General features: G+C 42.4%; 1 protein-coding gene across 3 annotated transcripts; it reads right to left on the bottom strand.

Moving 5' to 3' along the window:
- Positions 1-8,839: 8,839 nt before the first annotated feature.
- LOC5571414 (actin-related protein 2/3 complex subunit 4) lies at positions 8,840-9,957 on the bottom strand. Of its 3 annotated transcripts, none has more exons than XM_021851540.1 (3): positions 9,815-9,957; positions 9,137-9,733; positions 8,840-9,084 (listed from the first exon to the last, which is right to left on the bottom strand). In XM_021851540.1, exon 2 carries the CDS (start codon positions 9,730-9,732, stop codon positions 9,226-9,228), a length of 507 nt encoding a protein of 168 aa, XP_021707232.1. In that variant the 5' UTR covers position 9,733; positions 9,815-9,957; the 3' UTR covers positions 8,840-9,084; positions 9,137-9,225. The 3 variants fall into 3 exon arrangements, with proteins under 3 accessions (XP_021707232.1, XP_001653669.1, XP_001653667.1); XM_001653619.2 differs by having other exon boundaries at positions 9,137-9,741; positions 9,815-9,956; XM_001653617.2 differs by having other exon boundaries at positions 8,840-9,072; positions 9,137-9,741; positions 9,815-9,956.
- Between the last annotated feature and the right edge of the window lie 12,450 nt (positions 9,958-22,407).

The raw sequence follows: 22,407 nt of genomic DNA, 5'->3' as shown, positions 1-22,407 counted from the left end.
CTCTTTCGTGTTATTAAATAAAAACAAGATTTCATCAAACATTTTAGGACCCAATTGGCTTGTTTAGGGGTATCCTGTTTTTTACATATTCTGATTATACGTTAAAAACTGAGCCATAATCCAAAGTTTCATAATTTTTAATGCCCTGGAACTATTTTTAAAACACGTTTGAATTTAGTATGGAAATCGTGTATGAATCACCCCTCGGCAAAATTTACTTCGGGACGAGCTGTCATTGTGTAAAATGAAATGTCATTCAGTCAACGGAATGAAATCTGTTTTAATCATTTACTATATCAAAATTAAGATATTAAAGCGCAATAAAATCGTGTTGCACTTAGAAAAATGTGCTCTTTCGATCAAGCTACAAAAAACGGTGAATTTTTCATCACTAAACAACCCAATTGTAAAACTTTTTTATGTCCATCAAGCATAGTTCTAGTTTACGCCCTATTCTGAGCACACTCCATGATTTCATTGAGTTTGACAGTACCACGGATTAAAATTTTTCGGTACACAGACGTTGTACTGCAGCTGTCATGATGCTCCCGGGTTGCAACTACCACACACAAACAAGTCAGCACGCTGAATATTTGCCATGTGATAGTTGAGTCGGCAGTGGCCTGTCAACGCTCTGACCAAGAGACTGCAATTCTGCTTTGACAGATTTGTTAAATACTTCGCCACCCTTGGAGATGGCTCAGTAATGTACAATTTTGTTTGACGACATGACTCCAGACTATTCCAATATTGCTTGTGCTGAGTTGCCGCCCAAGAATTTATCTGAAGCTTCACCCAGCACTTCGAAATTGGAATAGCCGGCTCAGGGCCAATGAAGTCATGCGATGCTCCATCGCGAGCTAGCTCATCAGCCAATTCATTTCCAGCGATGGAAGAATGGCCAGGTACCCATACAAGGTTTACAGAGTTGACTGAATTCAGTTCCTCAATTTGAGTTCGACATGCGATAACAAGCTTCGACCTTGAGTTGGCCGAAGCGAGAGCTTTTATAGCAGCTTGACTATCTGAACAGAAGTATATGACTTTACCCATTACGCGCTGTTGAAGTGCTGATTGCACTCCACACATAAGGGCAAATATTTCCGCCTGAAAAACGGTGCAGTTTCTACCAAGTGAGTAAAACTGATTCAGCCTTAATAGCTCACGAGAATATACTCCTGCACCAGCTCTACCTTCAAGAAGGGATCCATCAGGGTAACATACTATATTGTTTGATATACTTTTTTCCAAATAGCCAGACGTCCACTCTTCCCGTGAAGGGAATTGTGTGATAAATGTCCTGTAAGGAAAGTGACAAGCAATTGTGAGATCACTTGGAGCAAGGACAATTTTGTCCCAATTCACTAAAAGTGGAAACAACGAAGTGTGTGTAGATCTACGATTCACTGGATTTTTCTCCAGTAGATCCAGTACCCATAAACGGTAAGAGCAAGAAAGTGCTTCTTGTTTAAGATATATGTGTAGAAAATGGCCTCAAGCGCTGCTGTGGGAGTTGTAGAGAACGCACCAGACATCGCCATCAAGCACATCCTTTGGAGATGGCCCAATTTGGATTGGATTGTTCTCACTTCACCCTTTTGCCACCACACAAGACATGCCAATATTGGTCGAACAACTGTTGTGTAAATCCATTTGATATATTTGGGTTTGAGGCCCCGAGTTTTACCAAAGGTTCGCCGGCATTGACCGAAGGCCATGCAAGCTTTTTTGACTCTGAAATCAATGTGAAGTGTCCATGAAAGTCTGGAATCTAGAATGACTCCGACATACTTTACTTGATCACCCAAGTAACCACGAAGCTATATATGAATACTTTATGTTTGCTCTATAGTATGCTATCAGATTTTGTTTTAAAGTGACATAACCTTTAAGAGCTTTTTAAAGCATAATTAAAGTGGGAAAGGGCCCCACAACAACCAAATTAATGCAATACTTGGTAAAGCAGTTTTAATGCACAAGCCCTACTAAAGCATTTATGTTTGTATATTTAGGGTTCATGATGTATATTAGCTTAAAATAATGTATGTTTAGGGCTTGCGTTAAAAATAAACAAAACAATGAATCCATTGGCTACCTTCCAATGGTTTTCTTTACCATCTGAATGATTTTATTTTGTTGGAATCAGGATTCGAACCCACAACTAGGATGATGGTGTGCTGGATGCCTGGCGCGTTGGTGTCCTGTGCTAAAGCTGCTGATGTAATAAGGTAGGATAAAAGTTCCTTATAAACGAAGCCACTGTGTGCTACGAGATTCCACAAAAGTGGTGACAAGACTCCCCCTTGGGGGCATCCGCAAACACTCAATTTTCGAATCGCTGCTTGACGCAATGTCGAGAAGAGATGTCGGTTTTTGAGTATTTGATGAATCCAATTGGTAATCATTGTAGGTAGCCCATGGTTTCTTGCGGCTTCCAATATGGACTCGAAATACACGTTATCAAAGGCACCCTCAATATTCAAGAAAACACCCAAGCAAGATTGCTTCTGAGCGAATGCTTTCTCGATATCGTATACAACTTTGTGTAAAAGAGTCACAGTGGACTTTCCAGGTTGGTAAGCATGTTGATTCACATGAAGAGGCATGTTTGCCAAATAAACATCACGGATGTGATGATCGATAATGCGTTCCAGACATTTCAGAAGAAAATAGGTCAGACTGATTGGTCTAAAACTCTTCGCTTCTTCATACGACGCACGTCCACCTTTTGGGATAAACTTTACAGTAATATCACGCCAGGATTTGGGAATGTACCCGGTAGCAAAACTGCTTACAAGTAGCTTTTTCAAAACATGTTTGAAAAACTCAAATCCCTTTTGGAGCAGAACAGGATAAATCCCATCCGCTCCTGGAGATTTGAAAGGAGCAAAACTATTAAGTGCCCATTGAATCGATTCAGTAGTTACGATACTGCGAGCCGAGGCCAGAGACTCGTAACTACATGAAAAGACATTTGGTTCATCCGTAGATGCTATGTCCACACATCCGGGGAAGTGTGTATTAAATAAACATTCTAATTGTGCTCGCGGCACAAAGCCTTTGCGGGATGCATTGAGTTTCTTGTAGAACTTACGCGTGTCTTGAGAACGATATAGCTGCTCCATCTCTTCGCACTCCAACTCTTCCATGCGGCGCTTTTTATCCCGGAATAGATGGGTTTGCTGTCTTTGCTTCTGTTTGTATCGTTCCACGTTTTGACGGGTGCCTTGCTGCAGCATTATCGCCCGCACTGCATTCTTCTCGTCCAAAACCGTCTGACACTCCTCGTCGAACCAACCGTTCCGTCGATTTGCTTCCACGAACCCAACGGCACCTTCCGCTGCGTTGTTAATGGCTGCTTTGAGACTACTCCATCAGTCCTCAAGAAGGGCTTCGGTGAGCTCTTCCTCTTCCGGCAACGCAGCTTCAAGGCTTTGTGCATAATCAGTTGCGACTTCGGGTAACTTGAGTCGTTCCAGGTTGTTCCGTGGCGGGCGTTGGTACCGAATGTTGTTCACAACGGAGAGTCGTTGGCGCATTTTAACCGTCACTAGGTAGTGGTCCGAATCGATGTTTGCGCCGCGATAGGTTCTGACGTCAATAATGTCCGAGAAGTGTCTTCCATCAATCAAAACGTGGTCGATTTGCGATTCAGTCTGTTGGGGTAATCTCCAGGTGTACCGATACGGGAGGCTGTGCTGGAAGTAGGTACTACGTATGGCCATGTTTTTGGAGGCGGCGAAATCAATCAGTCTAAGGCCGTTTTCGTTCGTAAGCTGGTGAGCGCTGAACTTCCCTATAATCTGTCTAAATTCCTCCTCCTGGCCAACCTGAGCGTTGAGATCTCCGATAACGATTTTGACATCATGGCTTGGGCAGCCGTCGTATTCACGTTCCAGCTGCGCGTAGAAAGCGTCCTTATCGTCATCGTCACTTGCTAGGTGAGGGCTGTGCACGTTGATTATGCTGATATTGAAGAAACGGCCTTTGATCCTCAACTTGCACATTCTGTTGTCGATTGGCCACCACACAATCACGCGCCTCTGCATTTCGCCCATCACGATAAAAGCTGTGCTTAGCTCATGTCTGTTGCCGCAGCTCTGGTAGATGGTATAACCATCCCTATACATATGTACCGTCGACCTTTTCCAGCAAACCTCCTGCAGCGCTACGATGTCGAACTTGCGGACCCTCAATAATCGGAAAGAATGCGGGTACTTCCCAAGAAATTGAGAGACTTACAGTTCCATGATCCGAGTTTCCAATCGTTAGTCTGTTTTCGATGTCTGGGTCTATGCCGATTGTTCCGGTCCGAATTTACATTGTATGCTTCCTGTACTGATGATTTTTACGGCTGGCTTGTAAGACCTGCACCAACCCCCTGTCTCGCCGAAGGATCATCGTGCACAGCACTGTTTAGAGTCCCACGCTGGCACTTGGACGATGATCAGTCGCTCCTAACATGGAGAACAGACGCTCTGATAAGCTATACCCTCAGAAGAGAGGGGCCCCCCTTCCCTGTCAGCATACGACCAAGGTCCCACCAGGGTTGGTTACCCGATCTTCCCTACGGTTACTCGTACCCCAGGCGGCACCACGGGGAGGTAGGGATAGGAGTTACTGGACAAGAGGCTAAGGACCACAAATGGAATCTATTTTATACCTGCAGGTACGCGAAGCACCAGTGGTACGCATTGTCCAGTCATTTACCACCCGGGAGTGAAGCTAGCCAGTTTAAAGAACTTCTGTGGTAGACTAAACTATGTGCGAGAACTTCCTGACCACGAGTTTTATTGGTGAGCGTGCCGACCTTGAGGTTTTGAATCAGGGAGTCTCTGTGGTGCTCCCGATTGAGTTACCAAATAATTACAAACTGCAGGGTTAATTCGTGGATGATATGTTGGAGAAATTTCTGGAGAAAGAATCACTGAGTTCTAAATAGATTGTTTACCAGGGTGTCGACTCAATTTCGAAAATTAAAATTCCCTGACTTTCCCTGACCTTCCAGTCATTTTCCAGAAAAGTTCCAGACCACTGAGTTGGTTAATTTTTAAAAGACGATTTACACCGTCTTCAGCACATAGGCTGCACAGACTGAACGATCAACGGACAACACGAAACACCCAGTAGCCCAGTGATGAATTTTTCGTTCGACGAAAAGTTTTCACCGACTGGAGCAGGAAACGAACCCACACATCGTGGCACAATACGTCTAGACGACTGACGCCGCTATCTGCAAGGCCACAAAGACCACGAAATAAGTACGATTTTTACAAGAAGATACATATTCGACGATTTTTATGATGTTTATGTTATAGGTCGTATGAATAAACTGATCAAAAGCTTATACTTTATTGAGATATATGTACCTGCCAGATGACATTGTTGAACGTTTATTCAAGTTGATATGATAAAACTGAACAATTGAGAATATATTTACTTTTCAGACTTGAAGATCTGTATGAATGAAGATGTTCTCGGCTAGTGAACTACCTCAGACCTAATTTAAAATTTTAGGCATGAACGACAATGTTGGACTCCTTCCTGATTATAACTTTTTTACACAAGACGCAACACTATTACGCTCATCCACCATACTTTTTTTAGTGGAAGAAAGCTATCCTAAAATTTGGCTATTTCTTTTTCCAGGCAAAATTCTAGCCATTGCCATAGAACTTTTTTGGAGAATTGCTTCAAGGAATTCAACATAGATTGCTTAGAAATTCTTCTTGAAATCCTTAAGGTGTTTTTCCAGATATTCCTTCAATACTTTTCAATGAACTCTTGAAAGATTTCCCCCAGAAGCTCCTCATCTACAAGATTCTCTAAAAATTGTTAAAGAATTTCGTTTAGTCTTAAATATTTCCAAAAATAGCATTTGGAATTCCTAGAATTATTTCAGGCATGCTTATAAAAATATTTTTCAGGATGACATAGATATTTTCCAAATAGTTTTCTTTTTTTACACCTTTTTTCCTTATTCACCTTTGATAATTCTTCACGATGATTCGTTACAGGTAATTTTGTTAGTTAATAGTTTAGGATTCCGATATGAATAACCCCTAGCTTTTCTCCCCGAAAAATTTATCTGAATATTCTTAACGCAATGCATTCAGGGCTTGAATAATGCCCTAATTAGAAGGTTTCCAATGTTTCTCTTGAATTTGTCATACCTTCAGCAATGCTCCGAGGAACTCCTCTAAGAATTCATCTACGAGCATCTCTAAGTAATATCACAAATTGTCAATAGATTATCATGATTATTTTAAATGATATTCCTGAAAATTTTCTGCTTTTCAATGAGTTTCTGGATTACTAAAAATAATCGAGGAACTTTGAGAATTATCCTCAGAATTTCTGGAGAATTTTCTGGGTCCTGATTCCTTAGTCGAGTTGTTAGAGTCCGCGCCTACAAAGCAAAGCCATGCTGAAGGTGTATTGATTTAGCATGATCAATTACTTTGCAGACAATAAACTCGTTTGATGTTGTGGTATTGATATTTTTTCCCTGATTTTCCCTGACTTTCCAGGTCAAAAATAAATTCCCTGACATTCCCTGACTTTCCAGGTTTTTCCAGGTAGTCGACACCCTGGTTTACGCGTAAATCGGGATAAATAAGTTGGACTGTACCTACTTGGTAGCAGCTCCACTACAATAGTCGACATAACTACATCAGTGTTGAATTTGCGCCATAATCAATTATGCTTGTATGTGAAATTCTATGTAGTCAGTATTCCTTTATAATTCAGTAACTGCAATATTGGTTCATCTAAAAATGTATATATTTTGGAATCTTATAAAATCACCATAGCAGTTAAAATCAGTTAATAGTCCTTTAAATTCCGTACAAGTGACTCACAGTATGAACGCGCGCGCAGTTAGAACCAATCATTATCATTCCAATAAATCATAGTTAATCCAAGTTAAGTAATTGTTTGTGCAAATACAGTTTTGTATAGTTCAGTTTGTGTAGCAAATATCTGTCGTTTCAGTCAGTGTAATTACAGTTACCCATGAATTCTCGATTGTGTTTTCGTATGAATAAGTACCACTCGGCAGTGATCCAAGCCACCAGACGCTCTTATGTGCGATAACATAGATTTCCTGGAGTAATCCTTCGAAGAGCTTTGGAGTAATTTAAAATAAAAACTATAGATGAATTCACGAAGAAATTTATATGAAAAAGGTTAGAGAAATAACTGAAAAAATCCGTTAAGTTTGTAATAACCAAACTCTGGAATAAATCCTTGTTGAGTTTTTTTTTGGAAGCACTCTTGTAGGAGTCTGGCAGATCTGCTATAGTAACTACTGGACAAATCGGTGAAAAACTTGAATTGGAGGAAAAATTACTAGAGGAAATTGCATTTTGGGAAATTTTTAGTACTGTGGTCACTGTGAGTCACTGTGGAAATTCCTGGTTAAGTATTCAGAATCAGAATTAGCTGCAAGGAGAAGGACTTAGATACCATTTTGATCAAAAAAGAGACGTTAGAGACTCCCATTTAAATATAGAGACTTGCATTGAAATATATTGTCTGTTTCATGGGCAACGAAACACGCCGCCAACTTTCAAACAGACCAAACAAATCGTCGCCAGCAAACAAATCAAAGCAGGTGATGTGCCGTTATGTTGGTAAGACTGGTGAAACGTCAAATTCGCAGCGGCTGGTTGGCTGGCGACGATTTTGGCGACGGTTTCACCGGCGACGATTACAAATCGTCGCGTTCGATAAGGTCCAAAATTTACAATAGAGGAATGTGATCTGGAAGTGAATTGGAGCTTTAAGCCTGATTCGCTGCTGACAAGTAATTTCTTGGTCTATCTTGATGCATGGAAAATTCCTGCAAGGAATCGATCAAGGAAGCGCTTTTTTTATGATCGCAGTGCGCAGTTGAAAAGAAATGTCAGTTCAAACGGGAGTCGCTGTAGAGAATTTCCGCAAGGAATCGGCGAGAAATTTCTTTAGCGATTCCTGTTCAAGCTAAGTATGCTGTTTCGCTCAAGAAAAGTAAAGAAATTCCTTGACTGAAAGGGTCAAGAAATTTCCTATAGAGAGCCCCCTTTGAAGTGACATTTCTTCTCAACTGCGTACTGCGATCAGAAAAAAGTGATTTTCTTGACCATTTCTTGGGAGAAATTTTCCACGCATCGAGATAGGCGATTCCTTTTCTTGTCAGTAGCAAACCGGCCTTCAGCAGCAAATTAGGCTTAAAGCTAAGTATGCTGCTCCGCTCAAGAAAAGTAAAAATTTCTGCGGAAGAATTGGTCAAGAAATTTTCTACAGTGAGCTCCATTTGAATTGACATTTCTTTTCAACTGCGTACTGCAATCAGAAAAAGGCGCATTCTTGATTGATTCCTTGCAGAAATTTTCCATGCATCAAGATAGGCCGAAAAATTACTTGTCAGCAGCGAATCAGGCTTAAGCTTGCAATAGATATTATTTTTTTTGCAATTTCTCATCGTAATAGGCTGTTTTTCATCACCCCCAATCTGTCATGAAACTGCCTACTTTCCTGCACTGAAGTATGCTGTGGGGGAACAGTCATTAGGCAACTAAAAGCAGTGCTGTAATGATTCATTACGCAACGCTTTTTCATTACGCAACTGTTTTCTCAATTTTTCAGAAATTATTAAATTATGGTAAACGCATTCCGACAAGCATCGTAGGATAAATTTACGACTCATGCTGTAAAAATCATCATTCTGCAAGCTGTTCCGTAAACTAATATTAGTTTGTTAGCATATAGCTATACAGGCTTTTGGAATGGTACGACATCCATATTGAAAGAAGTTGAAGACAGGAGATTTCTCTAGAAGCACAACGCCTTGGACATCTTGGATTAAACTCTTATCTTTGTTCCTAAATTTGGCTCGTATTCGAACGGATTGAACCTTCCTTCTAAACCAACATTATACGTGTAATACTTGAATGTAGACTTGCGTGTGAAAAGGATTTTAGATATAGATACATCATCAGTTTGTGTAGCGTAGATTTCAACGTAGTTTACGCGTTTTAGCTTTCTTTGTGGTAGGGTATTGCGAGATCGGCAAACCGCCTTGGAAATATCCTAAAAAAGAAACTGAAAAGACACGATCAGTTCGCAGTGAGTCATCCATTGGCAGCTCACTTACCTTTCTTAACAAAAAAAAACGTAAATCCGAAAAAACGAAATGCACAATTGCCATGATTCGATCGTTTAGTAAATGCATATTGTCCCCCCTTAGAACCGCTTCAAGAACTCCTCGGAGCAGATCCGAGCCCTCGCATTGACCGCCAGTTTCATTTCGCTGATCTCCTTGTCGATTTCCTCCATGAAGTGGATCACAAAGTCCACCAGCTTGTGCTTGTACATCTGTTCGGTGTGGAAGTTCGTGATCAGGAAGCTAATGTCGTAGCCCTCGATCGGTTTCCGCCGCAGAATAATAAAGTTCTCCGCCCGCATCATCATGAACCGGGTAAACTTGTGGCAGAGGATCTTCTCGATTTCGTCGGCCTGTTTGACGGCAATGCTGATCCGAACGGAGTTTACGCTGGTTTCGATCAGGACCCGCTCCTTTTCGTTTCGGGAGATGACCACCGGAGTCAGGAGCAGTTCCTTGCTGGACCGCACTTCCACCTCGGGTTTGTTGTGCCGTTCGACGACCTGGGAGGAAAAGTTGGTCAGACACATCGCTGCGGTCAGGGTGTGACGGACTGCCGTCAAATACGGTTTGAGCGTTGCGGCCATTCTGAGGGGCTGTGGAAGAGGTTTTGATAATAATTGGTCCCTTGGAAATGAAGATTTCGAACACCAGGAGGATTATATTCACCTGATAAAGGTAGATTTTACACGAAAAATGTCACAAAACACTCCCACTGATAACAAAATTTTCCCCGTTTTTGATTATTTTTTCTGAACCAACAGCGACAGCTCATGCATGTTGACAGTTGGGGATAGGGAACAAAGGTGAAAATGGACTAAAGGCTGCGTTCAAGCGACCTTCAGAAATAAACTGAATCAAAAACAAATTATGGGAAACGACCGCTAACTCGCCGAATACGAAATCGACGAATAAAAATAGGGATCATGAATCGGAATTCACACACGAAACCACAAATCGACCTAAATAATATCTCCGAAATCAAAAATTTGTAGTGCTTGGACTGTGTTTATTTAGCGCTTGTGCGGCTGTTAGGAGCCAAATCGTAGGACTTTTTTAAATTGGTAAGCGCAGAATACTTCATAGGATATTTAAATTGAAATTGAGAAGTACACTCAGGCAAATAAATTAACGGATTTCATAAATTTTCCCTTATGAAGCGTTGAAAAATCAATAAAAACCTATTTCATAAGGCAAATATGGATTTCATACCGTTGAAATGATAATCATAATTTATAACATAGTTAATTATAATGAACGTTCACAAACTTCATTGCGCGCCTTATGATTTCCATTGCTGTCATTATTCATTTCCTTAATGATACCATTTTTCATAAGGCCATTATAGATTCCATATTAGTTCAATGAAAACCATAATTGCGAAGCATGTTATACCTCATTAACGTATATCAATTTCATTAAGCCTCCTTATGAAGCACATAGCTCTCATTAGTGTGAAAAACTCATAAGGTTGTTATTATGAAAATTTGCAAATAGAAGCATAACTGGATGCTGATTGCGGATTCTTTTACTGAAGCATCATATTTATTTTAGAATATTTTAAAAGGTAATAAATTGGTATTTTTCAGATAATTTAAAATTAATAGGTACGAAATTGAATTTTCAGGTAGAAATTCGTAGGCAGAACAGTTATTCGACTGGCATGATCGTTGACATCCCACATACTGCAGTCAACTTTTTTAGAAGTCTAGTTGTGGGAAAGGAAGTACGGCGATGGAGAGTTGTGAAAATAGAAAAAAAAAAACAAAAGAACAGATATACAGATCAATAAAATTGAATTCAATTGCATATTACATTAATATCTATTTTGCTTTAGAAAATCGCTTAATCAACGTTTAGAAATCGAATTTTCATTTTTCGCCGGCTCACTGCTCGATATGCAATAGTACCATACAGTACTTTACTTCATAATTTGCATATTATTATTCTAATTTTAGGAGCAACACGACAAAGTAGGTGGAATTTCGATTTATGTACGTTAGGTAATTAATAACATTATTGAGCAAATAAACGCACTGGAATTTCTGTAAATATTCAGAATGAAATGTCTCGCCCACGAGGTATAAAAAACGAATAAAGAAATAATAATTAGTATTATAAAAAGTAATGTAGTTTATACTACTGAAAAAAGAAATTCATAAATTATCATATCAATGTTCATAAGGCTGCTTTATGAAATAAGCAAGACACCACATTGACATGATTCAGATCAATTCATAAGGTGAATCAATGAAATGCATACCGATTTCTTGTGGCAAATAAACATAAGGGAAAACAATGGATATTCATAGTATTTTTGCCTGAGTGTAGAGGAGTGTTTGTTTTGTGAGAATGAGTGAAACGAAAGTAGGGTAAATCGCCAAATGTTGAACGGTTAAGATAGACGTTTTTTTGTTATTTGATTTTCATGGGAATTTTGATAGGAAGGTTGCTAAAAAAGCATTCAGCACCGTAGACGATTGTTTAACATTATTTCTGTAACATTTTTAGCACGGTAATGTCCATTTTTAATTGAAAAAATATATATTTAAAAAGATAATTGGGTTCATTCATTTATTTCATAACGCCAAAAACGACCATTTTTGACACCCACCCACCCCTTCGTAACGCTTTTTGTATGAATATTCAACAAATTTTGTATGAGCCGTAACATCTTTAGGACACCCACCCACCCCCTTCAGCGTTATGAAATTTGTGAATAAGCCCGTTCTATACCCAATTGTTGAACACATACATAACCCATCTTATTCTAATGTTGAACGATTGTCGCTAACAAGGTATTTAAAAGGGAGGTAGATCAATGTGTCAAATAGGGCATTCCGCCATATTGGAAAACAATCAGACAGCTGGCTGGTTTGTTATGCTTCACCAGGCCAGCAAGCCTTGAGATCCTAGCAACATGTTTCCCCTTAAACCACTTCGCTTTGTTTCCTGTCATTCAACCGCAGTTTGAGAATTCTGTTTTTGAATTATTCAGTGCTGATCATACATTTTCATTACAAGAAGCTGACTCATGATGATGCAATTGGTGATGCATGACATGGACATGGTGATGCAATTAAAGACCTTAATATGTAATGTAATTATTTCTCTCAGTAACATGATGTGAAAACAGTTGTGGCACAATAGTACACCTATGTCCATTGCAGTAACTATAATCGCCGGTTGTACTGCCCATACTCTAAAAACAGTCCCATATTCTATGAGATTTCCTATATCAATGGAACTGTTGTGCGAGTATGGGCAGTGTATGTACGGTTACATACTATAAAAATATTTAAACCTCATGATACATTTTTGCACATTACACTCTGAAAATAATCTAAACTAAATAGTTTAGAAGTCATACTAAATCACTACTCTCCTGGTTGACCCCAGACATGGATTTAGCGCCAACAAAACGGGCTTAGTATAACTTCGATGAAATCGGCCTGAAGATTAGGTTGCTTTCATCACTGTCTAGATTAAATTAGCCCGTGCTCTAAAATGGTGTTTCATTTTCATTTCGTTTTAAAACAACTTAAACGATTCTAAATTCATACAAAACCAATTTTTTATTAATAATTTCGCTTTAATTCTTGTAACACTAGGTAAAACATCAATCATGATAATTTAACTGCTACTGAATCCATTGTTGCAACTCTAAATTTGCAGAAACTTCGTTGAATCCGGGAAATCTTCCACGTCCTACATCCGATGGCCTGCACCAGTAGACAGTGATCCCCTGGTGAATATTGCTGATGCCAATCTTACCCAGCATTCACAAGGTCGCACGACTTCCGGGTAAACCGTTAAAAAAATGTTCTCCGCATAAAGGTCCTCCTGCGCTGGTCACCACGTACCGTGCCAATAGGGTTGATGTTATTCTTTTCTCACAACGCTGGAATTCCCGGAATGCAACCCAGTAGGAATTTGGCGTGTACACCACTCCCATTTGCTTGACCAGATGTTGATGTAGACTGAGCACAATTAGTTGTTTTCCTGCTGGCCGGAAATCCTGCATCTCGGTGCATGCACCGTGTTGATACCCACCCGTGTTGATATTGGCCGCGGATACAATGAGAGCGAACGGAGGCAGCTTCCGTGGTTCCTGTAGTTGGGTCACTGTTGGGTTTTTCACTTGCGTTCATCGGAAATTATCATTCGTTCCCAAGCGTAGCATTTTGTGCTGGATTTCATGATGATTTTGAACTTATCTCGCTTGCCATTTCCGGATCCAGCGCCGTTGACGATTCCGAATCGAAGTCAGCCAGCTTGTCCCGTTCATCCTGTAGAAAAATTGGATGGTCCAGGGTTGGTAGCGACTGAGCGTGTTAAAAATAGGAACTTTAGAGAACTCATTACTACTCGGAATCTGTTTTTGGTAGAGCACACATTTTCAATTTGTTTTTGAAAACATAATAAAATAATCATTGTGCCATGGAAACGAGATCAATCAGCGGAGGGGAAAGGAAGTAGCCAGCCAGCCAACTCGCCAGCTGTTATTTTCTACCCCCTCGCTGCTTATCATTCCCCGCATCCACTGACTGCTTAGATCAATGTACCTTTCTATAAATACCTTGGTCGCTAAATGTTGACCGTTTTACTCCCGCATTCATTCAACTTGCAAGTTCGCGCTCCTCGTCGGTTGTGAGGCCAGGGTTGGGTCCGCGAAGCACTTTCCCTGACCACTCTGGGCTGAAACGGAAGTGAATCGTCCCCTACGACACTCCATAGACTTTAGCGGCTTCTCCTAATGTACCGGGTACCCCCGTTGGTTTGACCACATTTAATCTGAACACTTTTTAATCTGTACCCCGCTAATTTGCACATCGTTCAAATTAAAAATGGTTCAAACGTCATTTAGCTCATGGAACGGAGTGAAGTGAGATGGAACGTTGTGGAACGGAACGCAGAATCAAAACAAAACAGTGAAAGAGGTAACCAGAAACACGTTTCTAGGGTGACTAGATGTTCAAATTAAAAATGAACCCCGATGGTTCGCATGAGGTACCGTTCAAATTAGCGGGGGTCCACGGTACATTATTTTCGACATTACAGCATCAATCGCGAGATTGAGGTTATACTCCGGATAAATTGGCTGCCGATGCGTAATTTCAATCATGGTGTAAACAAACAAACGGTGATGGCATTGATGCCATAGTGAAGATAGTGAAATTCGAAAAAAAAAAAGAATCAGAATGGCTATGGGAATGGGATGCAATTAATTATACTTTTCTGAATCGCGTTTTTCACCATTGCAGCATACACCATTATAGGATTTTTTTATAATAATTATTCAACAGATATTTAAAGCAAAAAACAATACTATATTGTGTAATGCAATATTCAATTTCAATATAGGTGTTTGGTACGAAAATAAAAAATCTGGCAATACTGTTGATGAAACCAAGCCTTTCATGTTATGCTAGTGTTCAACAAATGGAAAATGTACGTGAAACGAAAGTGCAATTGCAAATGATTTTATGTAATTAATAGATACGAGTAAATTGTACGGATGTTTAGAATATAACTAATGTAGACTTTTACTGATATCGTGAATAGGTGCTTTACCCAATATACGTAGTATGTTTTACCACACAGCTTATTTCATAGCAGCCCCAGCTTAAGTTATTTTTTAAGAGAATTGAAATTTTCGTTCCACCTACCGATAAAAATTTTCAATAAATATTTCGTTTCAGAAATTGATGTGCTAATTAAATTTATTGTGTCCAATAGTACAGCGAACTTACAAAATAATCTGTATAATTTATTGAAACTGTTTGAAAATGGTTCAATTTCCTGTTTTAACATGGTTTGTACAGATCGTACAACATTTGGGTAGCGTTCAACAATTAGCGAATTACCCTAGTCATGGAGCGGTTGAATAATTTCAACTGGGCCAGCTGGAAGTTTCGTATGGAGCTATTGCTAGTAAAGGATGGATTGTGGGCGGTGGTGAATGAATCCAAACCAGAAGGAGCTGATGTGAATTGGATTTCGAAGGATGCTTCTGCTAGAGCGACGATTGGATTGGCACTCGAAGACGGGCAGTTATCTCATGTCATCGGAGCAGAGACGGTCAATGAATTGTGATCAAAGTTAAAAGGGTATCACGAACGGGGATCGCTTTGCAATAAGATACATGTGTTGCGGAAGCTGTGCTCCATGCGTTTGTCTGAAGGTGGTGATATGTCTAAGCATTTGGTGGAGCTTTCGGAATTACTGCATAAGCTGCTCGGCATGGGAGAGAAGCTGGGGGAGCACTGGATTGTGGCAATATTATTGTCGAGTTTACCCGAAACGTACAATGCGTTGATTACCGCGTTGGAAGGCCGATCAGAAGACGAATCAAAGTTGGACTTTGTGAAGAAAAAACTTTTGGATGAGTGGCGAAGGCGATGTGAAAATCAAGAAGAGAACGAGCACTTCGAGCGACAATGCGACGCTTGGATATAAGAAATGGTGCGACGACGGCTTGAGGAGTATGCTATTAGTGCCGGGAAGAAGGACATTACCGTCGAGATTGTCCGAAGCTATCGGATGCCCAACGAGTTCACAGCGACAGACAACGGCGAGAAAGAGGCTATGATGATCGAGATGGTGGTGCTCGTGGCATAAGCAGGGGTGGCCAATTTGATAGTGGTCGTTACGGAAGCGGAGGTTCTGGTGGAAATCAAGTTTGTTTTACCACGATGGTCTATGGCAACGAATCACATGGATGGATAATAGACAGCGGTTGTTCGAAACACATGACAGGAAATCTCGAAATTGTAACTAATGGGGCGATCCCTGCCCAGCACTGGTGAGACTCCCCTCTCCTCAGTCGCCTCAGGGTCGGCGTACGCGCTTAACTATCGCGACCAAGAACACACTAAATTACCGTTGTTGAACACAAACCCAATTTATTTTCAATTTAGCACAATCAGGTACCTTTATTTCTCCCACTTTCTTAAAGTCTATCTCCTACCTCACTTCTCCGTCTATTTCTTTCTTATCGGCGGGGCCCCTAGGGGAAGAAGCTTCTTCTTGTCCCGCTACTTCACCTCAGCTTTCTCCTCTAATCATCGGCGCTCCGGCTGGATTGCTGGCGCGCTTTCAACTCCTCCGCACAGTATTGCAGCTTCCTCTTCACGACCTTGTCGGGCACTTCGGACCTTCGAATGCTGGCTTGTACTCTCCTCTTCAAACTGCCCTTCGACTCCGAGCTTCAGACCGTTCAGGCCTTGTAGACTCTAGGCCAACTCCGAACTATGCCGAGGCCACGGTTCACGTCCAGTGATGCTTCGGGCGGATCCAATCTCCGGTTCAGGGCCAAACCCAGGAGAAAGCTTAGGGTTGAACTATGGAGAACTACGGTGAACTACGGGGTCCTGGATGTTGAGATGGCAACCACTGCCCGGTTTGCCCCCACTGTGTGCTACGGCACTGCTATGGACAACTGTCATTTTCCTTTCTCATTCTGTAAACAACATCAACGATAATAAAACGTGTTTTTCGTTTTCCTTAAAGTAAAAGTTAGTTTTCCATTTTCATTCGGTTTTCCTCTGTGTCCATCCGAAACCTCATTAGGTTGTAGGCCCCGTACGTTTCGGTATCGCGGAAAAGTTAATTCGACGCGAGGATGGAGAAATCGCAGAGTGACCGTTTTCACGTTGCTTTGTTCGACGGAACAAATTACGCCGCCTGGAAATTTCGAGTGCAGGTGCTTTTGGAAGAGCATGAACTGTGGGATTGTGTCCAGTCGGAGCTTGGTGATTTTCCGGAGCTAGCGGAGCAGGAAGACGACACAGCGGCGCAGAGAGCGGAGAACAAAAAGTTGCGCGAGCAGCGGCTGAAAAGAGAGCGGAAGTGCAAGTCGATTCTGATTTCGAGAATCCACGATTCGCAACTCGAGTGCGTCCAGGAGAAGACCACGCCGAAGCAAGTTTGGGATGCGCTAAAGCGCGTTTTTGAAAGGAAGAGCATCGCCAGTCGAATGCATTTGAAGCGTCAAATGTTGAGCATGAGATTCGACGGCGGGCGACTGCGGGACCACTTCCTTCGCTTCGACAAACTGCTGCGGGAGTATCGTGGAACAGGTGCGGACATGGAGGAGTTGGACGCAGTATGTCATTTACTGCTGACTCTTGGTCCGTCGTACTCCACTGTGGTCACTGCTCTTGAAACGATGCCGGAAGAGAACCTCTCGATGGAATTCGTGAAATGTCGCTTGCTTGATGAGGAAACAAAGCAAAGAAGTGTTGATTCGGAGAAGTTTTCCTCCAACAGTGATACAGCTGCATTTTCCGGTGCAAAGCAGCAGAAGAAAATAAGGTGTTTCCGGTGCAAGAGAGAAGGGCACAAGTTGGCAGATTGTCCGGAGAAAAAGAAGTCGTCGAATCAGAAGGGCCAACGAAATTCCAAAGCGAATGTTGCTGATTAGGGGCCCAGATAGCCGTAGCGGTAAACGCGCAGCTATTCAGCAAGACCAAGCTGAGGGTCGTGGGTTCGAATCCCACCGGTCGAGGATCTTTTCGGGTTGGAAATTTTCTCGACTTCCCAGGGCATAGAGTATCTTCGTACCTGCCACACGATATACGCATGCAAAAATGGTCATTGGCAAAGTAAGCTCTTAGTTAATAACTGTGGAAGTGATCATAAGAACACTAAGCTGAGAAGCAGGCGCTGTCCCAGAGGGGACGTAACGCCAGAAAAAGAAAGAAAAGAAAGAAAGAAGATGTTGCTGATTCGTCCGACCGGGATGGTGTATGTCTCGTAAGTGTCAGTGGCTGTGCGGCGCAGCAAACGAATCGTACGAAATGGTTCATCGATTCCGGAGCGTCGGACCATCTGGTTCGAGACAGGGAGCTTTTTACGGACCTCCACCGACTGAAGAAGCCGGTCGAAATTGCTGTTGCGAAGGACGGTGAGTCGATCGTCGCAGAACATAGTGGCACAGTGAAAGTGTTATCGATCGTGGGCGGAAAAGGTATTGAGTGCACGGTGAAAAATGTCCTCTTTATACCGCAATTGCGATACAACTTGTTTTCGGTACTACGAGTCGAAAAAGCTGGTATGCGTGTGGTTTTTGAACATGGAAAAGCGCTAATCTATCGGGGTTCCGAAATTGTGGCCAGTGGAACGCGTCGCGAGTCGTTATATGAGTTGGACTTTCGACCGATCGGACAAAGTGTGAATGAAAAATCGCTGTTGTCGTGCGGTCGGGTGCAGAAAGACTTGGAACTATGGCATCGCCGGTTCGGCCATCTCTCGGAGAAGAATCTCGAAGTGCTTGTTCGAAACGATATGGTATCGGGACTCAAAGTGGACGTTGATAAGAAAGAGCGTGATATGATCGTTTGTGAGTCGTGTATTGCCGGGAAGCAGACGCGAAAACCGTTCGCGCAGCGTGGCAAGCGGCGTTCATCGTGGGTGCTTGAGCTCGTACACACGGATGTGTGCGGCCCCGTGACGCCAGTCGGACTGTTCAATTCGAGGTTTTTCGTAACCTTCATCGACGATTGGACGCACTTCACTATGGTGTTCTTGATGGAGTCGAAGAGTGAGGTGCTGCGCTGTTTCGAGCAGTATGAAGCGTTGGCAACGGCGAAGTTTGGCAAGCGTATTTCCCGATTAAGGTGTGACAACGGAGGTGAGTACACCAGTAAGCCTTTTAAGAAGTTTTGTGCGGATAAGGGAATTCAGTTGGAGCTAACGGTCCCTTACACCCCTGAACAAAATGGGGTCAGTGAGCGGATGAACCGCACACTTGTCGAAAAGGCCAGGGCAATGCTGATAGATTCGGGTGTTAGCAAGGAGTTTTGGGGTCAGGCCGTGCAAACAGCAGCCTACTTGCTGAACAGGAGTCCCACTAGTGCAGTGAAATTGAAGAAAACGCCGTTCGAGTTATGGGAATCCAAGAAACCAGACGTTTCGAATTTGAAAGTGTTTGGATGTTCTGTGTTCGTGCATGTGCCGTCGCAGCTTAGAAAGAAGCTGGACTCCAAATCTTGGCGTGGATTTTTTCTTGGTTATGCTCCCAATGGTTACAGAGTTTGGGATCCGGTGAACCATCGGATTGTGACTGCTCGAGATATTGATTTTGTGGAGACGGAGATCAAGGGAACGCAAAAGTCTGTAACTGTTGACCGATACATCAGAGTTCCGCCGATTCATGTTCCGGAGGACGATGAAGGTTCAGCTAGCGATGGTGATGATGCAGCGTCGTCTGTGGACGAATACAATAGCTTCGTGAACGATGAAGAAGAGGAATACGATGAAGCCGTCGGAGAAGAAGCGAGTGGTGGTGTGGATGAGGCAAGGCCGCCACGAAATCGTGCTCCGCCCGCTTGGCATAGAGATTTCGAAATGGATTATGTTGGATTCGCTTTGAACGCTATGAGCTACGTTGAAAACATTCCTAGCACGATCGCGGAACTGAAGAAGCTTGGCGATTGGGATAAGTGGAGCGCAGCTATCGATGAAGAGATGGACTCAATGCGGCGGAATAACACGTGGACCTTAACAGAACTACCGCCAGGCAGGAAGGCTGTTACCTGTAAGTGGGTGTTCCGCATCAAACGAGGAGATGGCATCGTTCCGGATCGATATAAGGCGCGGCTGGTTGCTCGGGGCTTTAGTCAAAAGCAAGGCTTCGACTATACCGAGACCTACTCACCGGTGGTAAAGCTCGACACTTTGCGCATGGTATTGGCGTTAGCGAATCGGGATCGATTGCATGTTCATCAAATGGACGTGCGTACAGCGTTTTTGAACGGTGAGCTTCGTGAGGAGATTTATATGACGCAGCCGGATGGATTTCAGCAGGGGAATCTCGTCTGCCGTTTGAATCGCTCCATTTACGGTCTGAAACAAGCATCGCATTCGTGGAATCAAAGATTTCATCAGTTCGTGAAAAAGCTGGGGTTTCAGCAGAGTGCCAATGACCATTGTCTGTACACCAAAGGAGAAGGATGTGGAAGAATAATCGTCGTAGTGTACGTGGACGATATATTAATCGTCGGAGCGTCGCTGGAAATGGTGAAGACAATCAAACGGAAATTCAGTGACGAATTCGAGATGACGGATGCAGGAGAAGTCAAGCAATTCCTCGGGATGACTATAGACAGGAACGTCGAAGCTGGAGTCATGAAGATCAGCCAGAGGGGATATCTCGAGAACTTGTTAAGGCGATTTGAAATGATGGAGTGCAAATCAATATCTACTCCAATGGAGAATCGTCTACGGTTGGAAAAGGGAGTTGAGGAGCGAAGAACCGATAAGCCTTATCGAGAACTCGTCGGCTGTTTAACGTATGCATCGCTTACTGCCCGACCGGATTTATCTGCAGCCGTGAACTTCTTTAGTCAGTTCCAGGCTTGCCCGAACGAGGAACACTGGGTTCACCTCAAACGGGTACTTCGATACGTGAAAGGCACACTGGACTACGGACTGACATACAAGGCGAATATGAAGGCAAAGCTTTTAGAAGTGTACTCAGATGCTGACTGGGCGAACGACCTTATCGATCGGCGATCTGTGACCGGATGTGTTTTCAAGCTCTATGGATGCACGGTCAGTTGGACCAGGTCCGTCACACTCGGGCTCAGATTGGGTACCACTTCTAGTACTGCATTTGGTCCCTCGGTAGTACAAAAGGTACCCAAGTTTGACAGATCTCAGTACACTTTTCACGGCAGTCTAGATTACCTTATGAGCCATAAAATTTTGGGCAACTGCAAGGGACATGGAGGTCTTTAATTTGTCTTTGGTTGGACTACACGAAAGCAGAATACAGTTTCGTTGTCGTCTACCGAGGTGGAACTTGCAGCATTGGTGACAGCTGCGTGCCACACTCTTTGGACGAAACGATGCCTTCAGGATCTAGGATTACAACCTGATGGTCCGATAACGATTTTGGAAGACAATCAATCAACTATACGGATTGTAGAGGATGCTCGAGACCATGGGCGCCTGAAGCATGTGGATACGAAGTATCAGTTCATGAGAGAGCTGATTCAACGATCGGTGATTGCAGTCGAGTTCGTTTGTTCATCAGAGCAGCAAGCGGACATTATGACGAAGGCCCTGCCTACGGTTTCCTTCAGAAAGCTACGATCTGCGTTGGGAATTGAACCTTGCCATGGTTGAGCAGGGGTGTTGAGATGGCAACCACTGCCCGGTTTGCCCCCACTGTGTGCTACGGCACTGCTATGGACAACTGTCATTTTCCTTTCTCATTCTGTAAACAACATCAACGATAATAAAACGTGTTTTTCGTTTTCCTTAAAGTAAAAGTTAGTTATCCATTTTCATTCGGTTTTCCTCTGTGTCCATCCGAAACCTCATTACTGGATGTCTATCCGCTCGCTCTTGTCACTATCCACTCTTTAGACCGAAGTCACTTTCTATTAACTTTATGAATTTATAGTTTTTGGCAATCAATTAAGCTAGCTCACGTCTTGCTCTCACGGATATTGCAAGGTAATAGGGTCCTAAACCCTGTCCCGATTTTTGTGCCAAACGCTTAAGTTTAAGCCAAAAACATATGTTTACTCAATTTTCTAATGTTTTCCGTTGGTTTAAGTCGAAAAAACATTTTTTTAGATTTTGTCACACCCCTTGGCTTAAACTCAAATTTTGGGTGTATTTTGTTTTCCGTGTCCCTTCCGAAATGTCAGATAGGAACAACCCCAGTGTTGAAACTAAAACCCCTGTGGTGTTTTTGTCGACTAAGCGAACATCAAACATGATCTCAAGTGTCAAGGTTCATTTATGGACCCAATTTTTGAATTAAAGTTTAAATATGATATAGCCGTTATTTGAGCGGGAAAAAAATGCTAAAGTAGTTGAAGTAACATGCTCTTTCGGGTTGTTAAATAAAAACAAGATTTTATTAAAAATTTTAGGACCCAATTGCCGGTTCAGTGATGGCGGTTAATTTTTGTCCGTTAAGAACTTTCCTCCCAGCTCATTTCGCCTCATCATGGCCCCCTTTACACCACCCACAATGGCCGCCCATCTTTATCCTTCTCGGCGTCTGGTGGTGAGTAGTGGAACTAATATAATGCGGCTGCGTTCTTCACAGTGGGTGTTGGGTGATGTCCCGTTTTGAATAATTTAATACTTTCTTGGTATTGGTTTTTTTTAACAACAAAACGATACACAAAATCACGATAGTCTCAAAAATCTTGGACATTTCAGCACTCCACTGGTTACACTCTCCCCCCGCTCGGGTTAAAAAAAAAATCAGTGTAGCCGAGATTTTTTTTTTTTTAATA

Source organism: Aedes aegypti, chromosome 3 (genome assembly GCF_002204515.2).
Source record: "Aedes aegypti strain LVP_AGWG chromosome 3, AaegL5.0 Primary Assembly, whole genome shotgun sequence".
NCBI lineage: Eukaryota > Metazoa > Arthropoda > Insecta > Diptera > Culicidae > Aedes > Aedes aegypti.
This window is presented reverse-complemented; position numbering and strand designations above follow the sequence as displayed.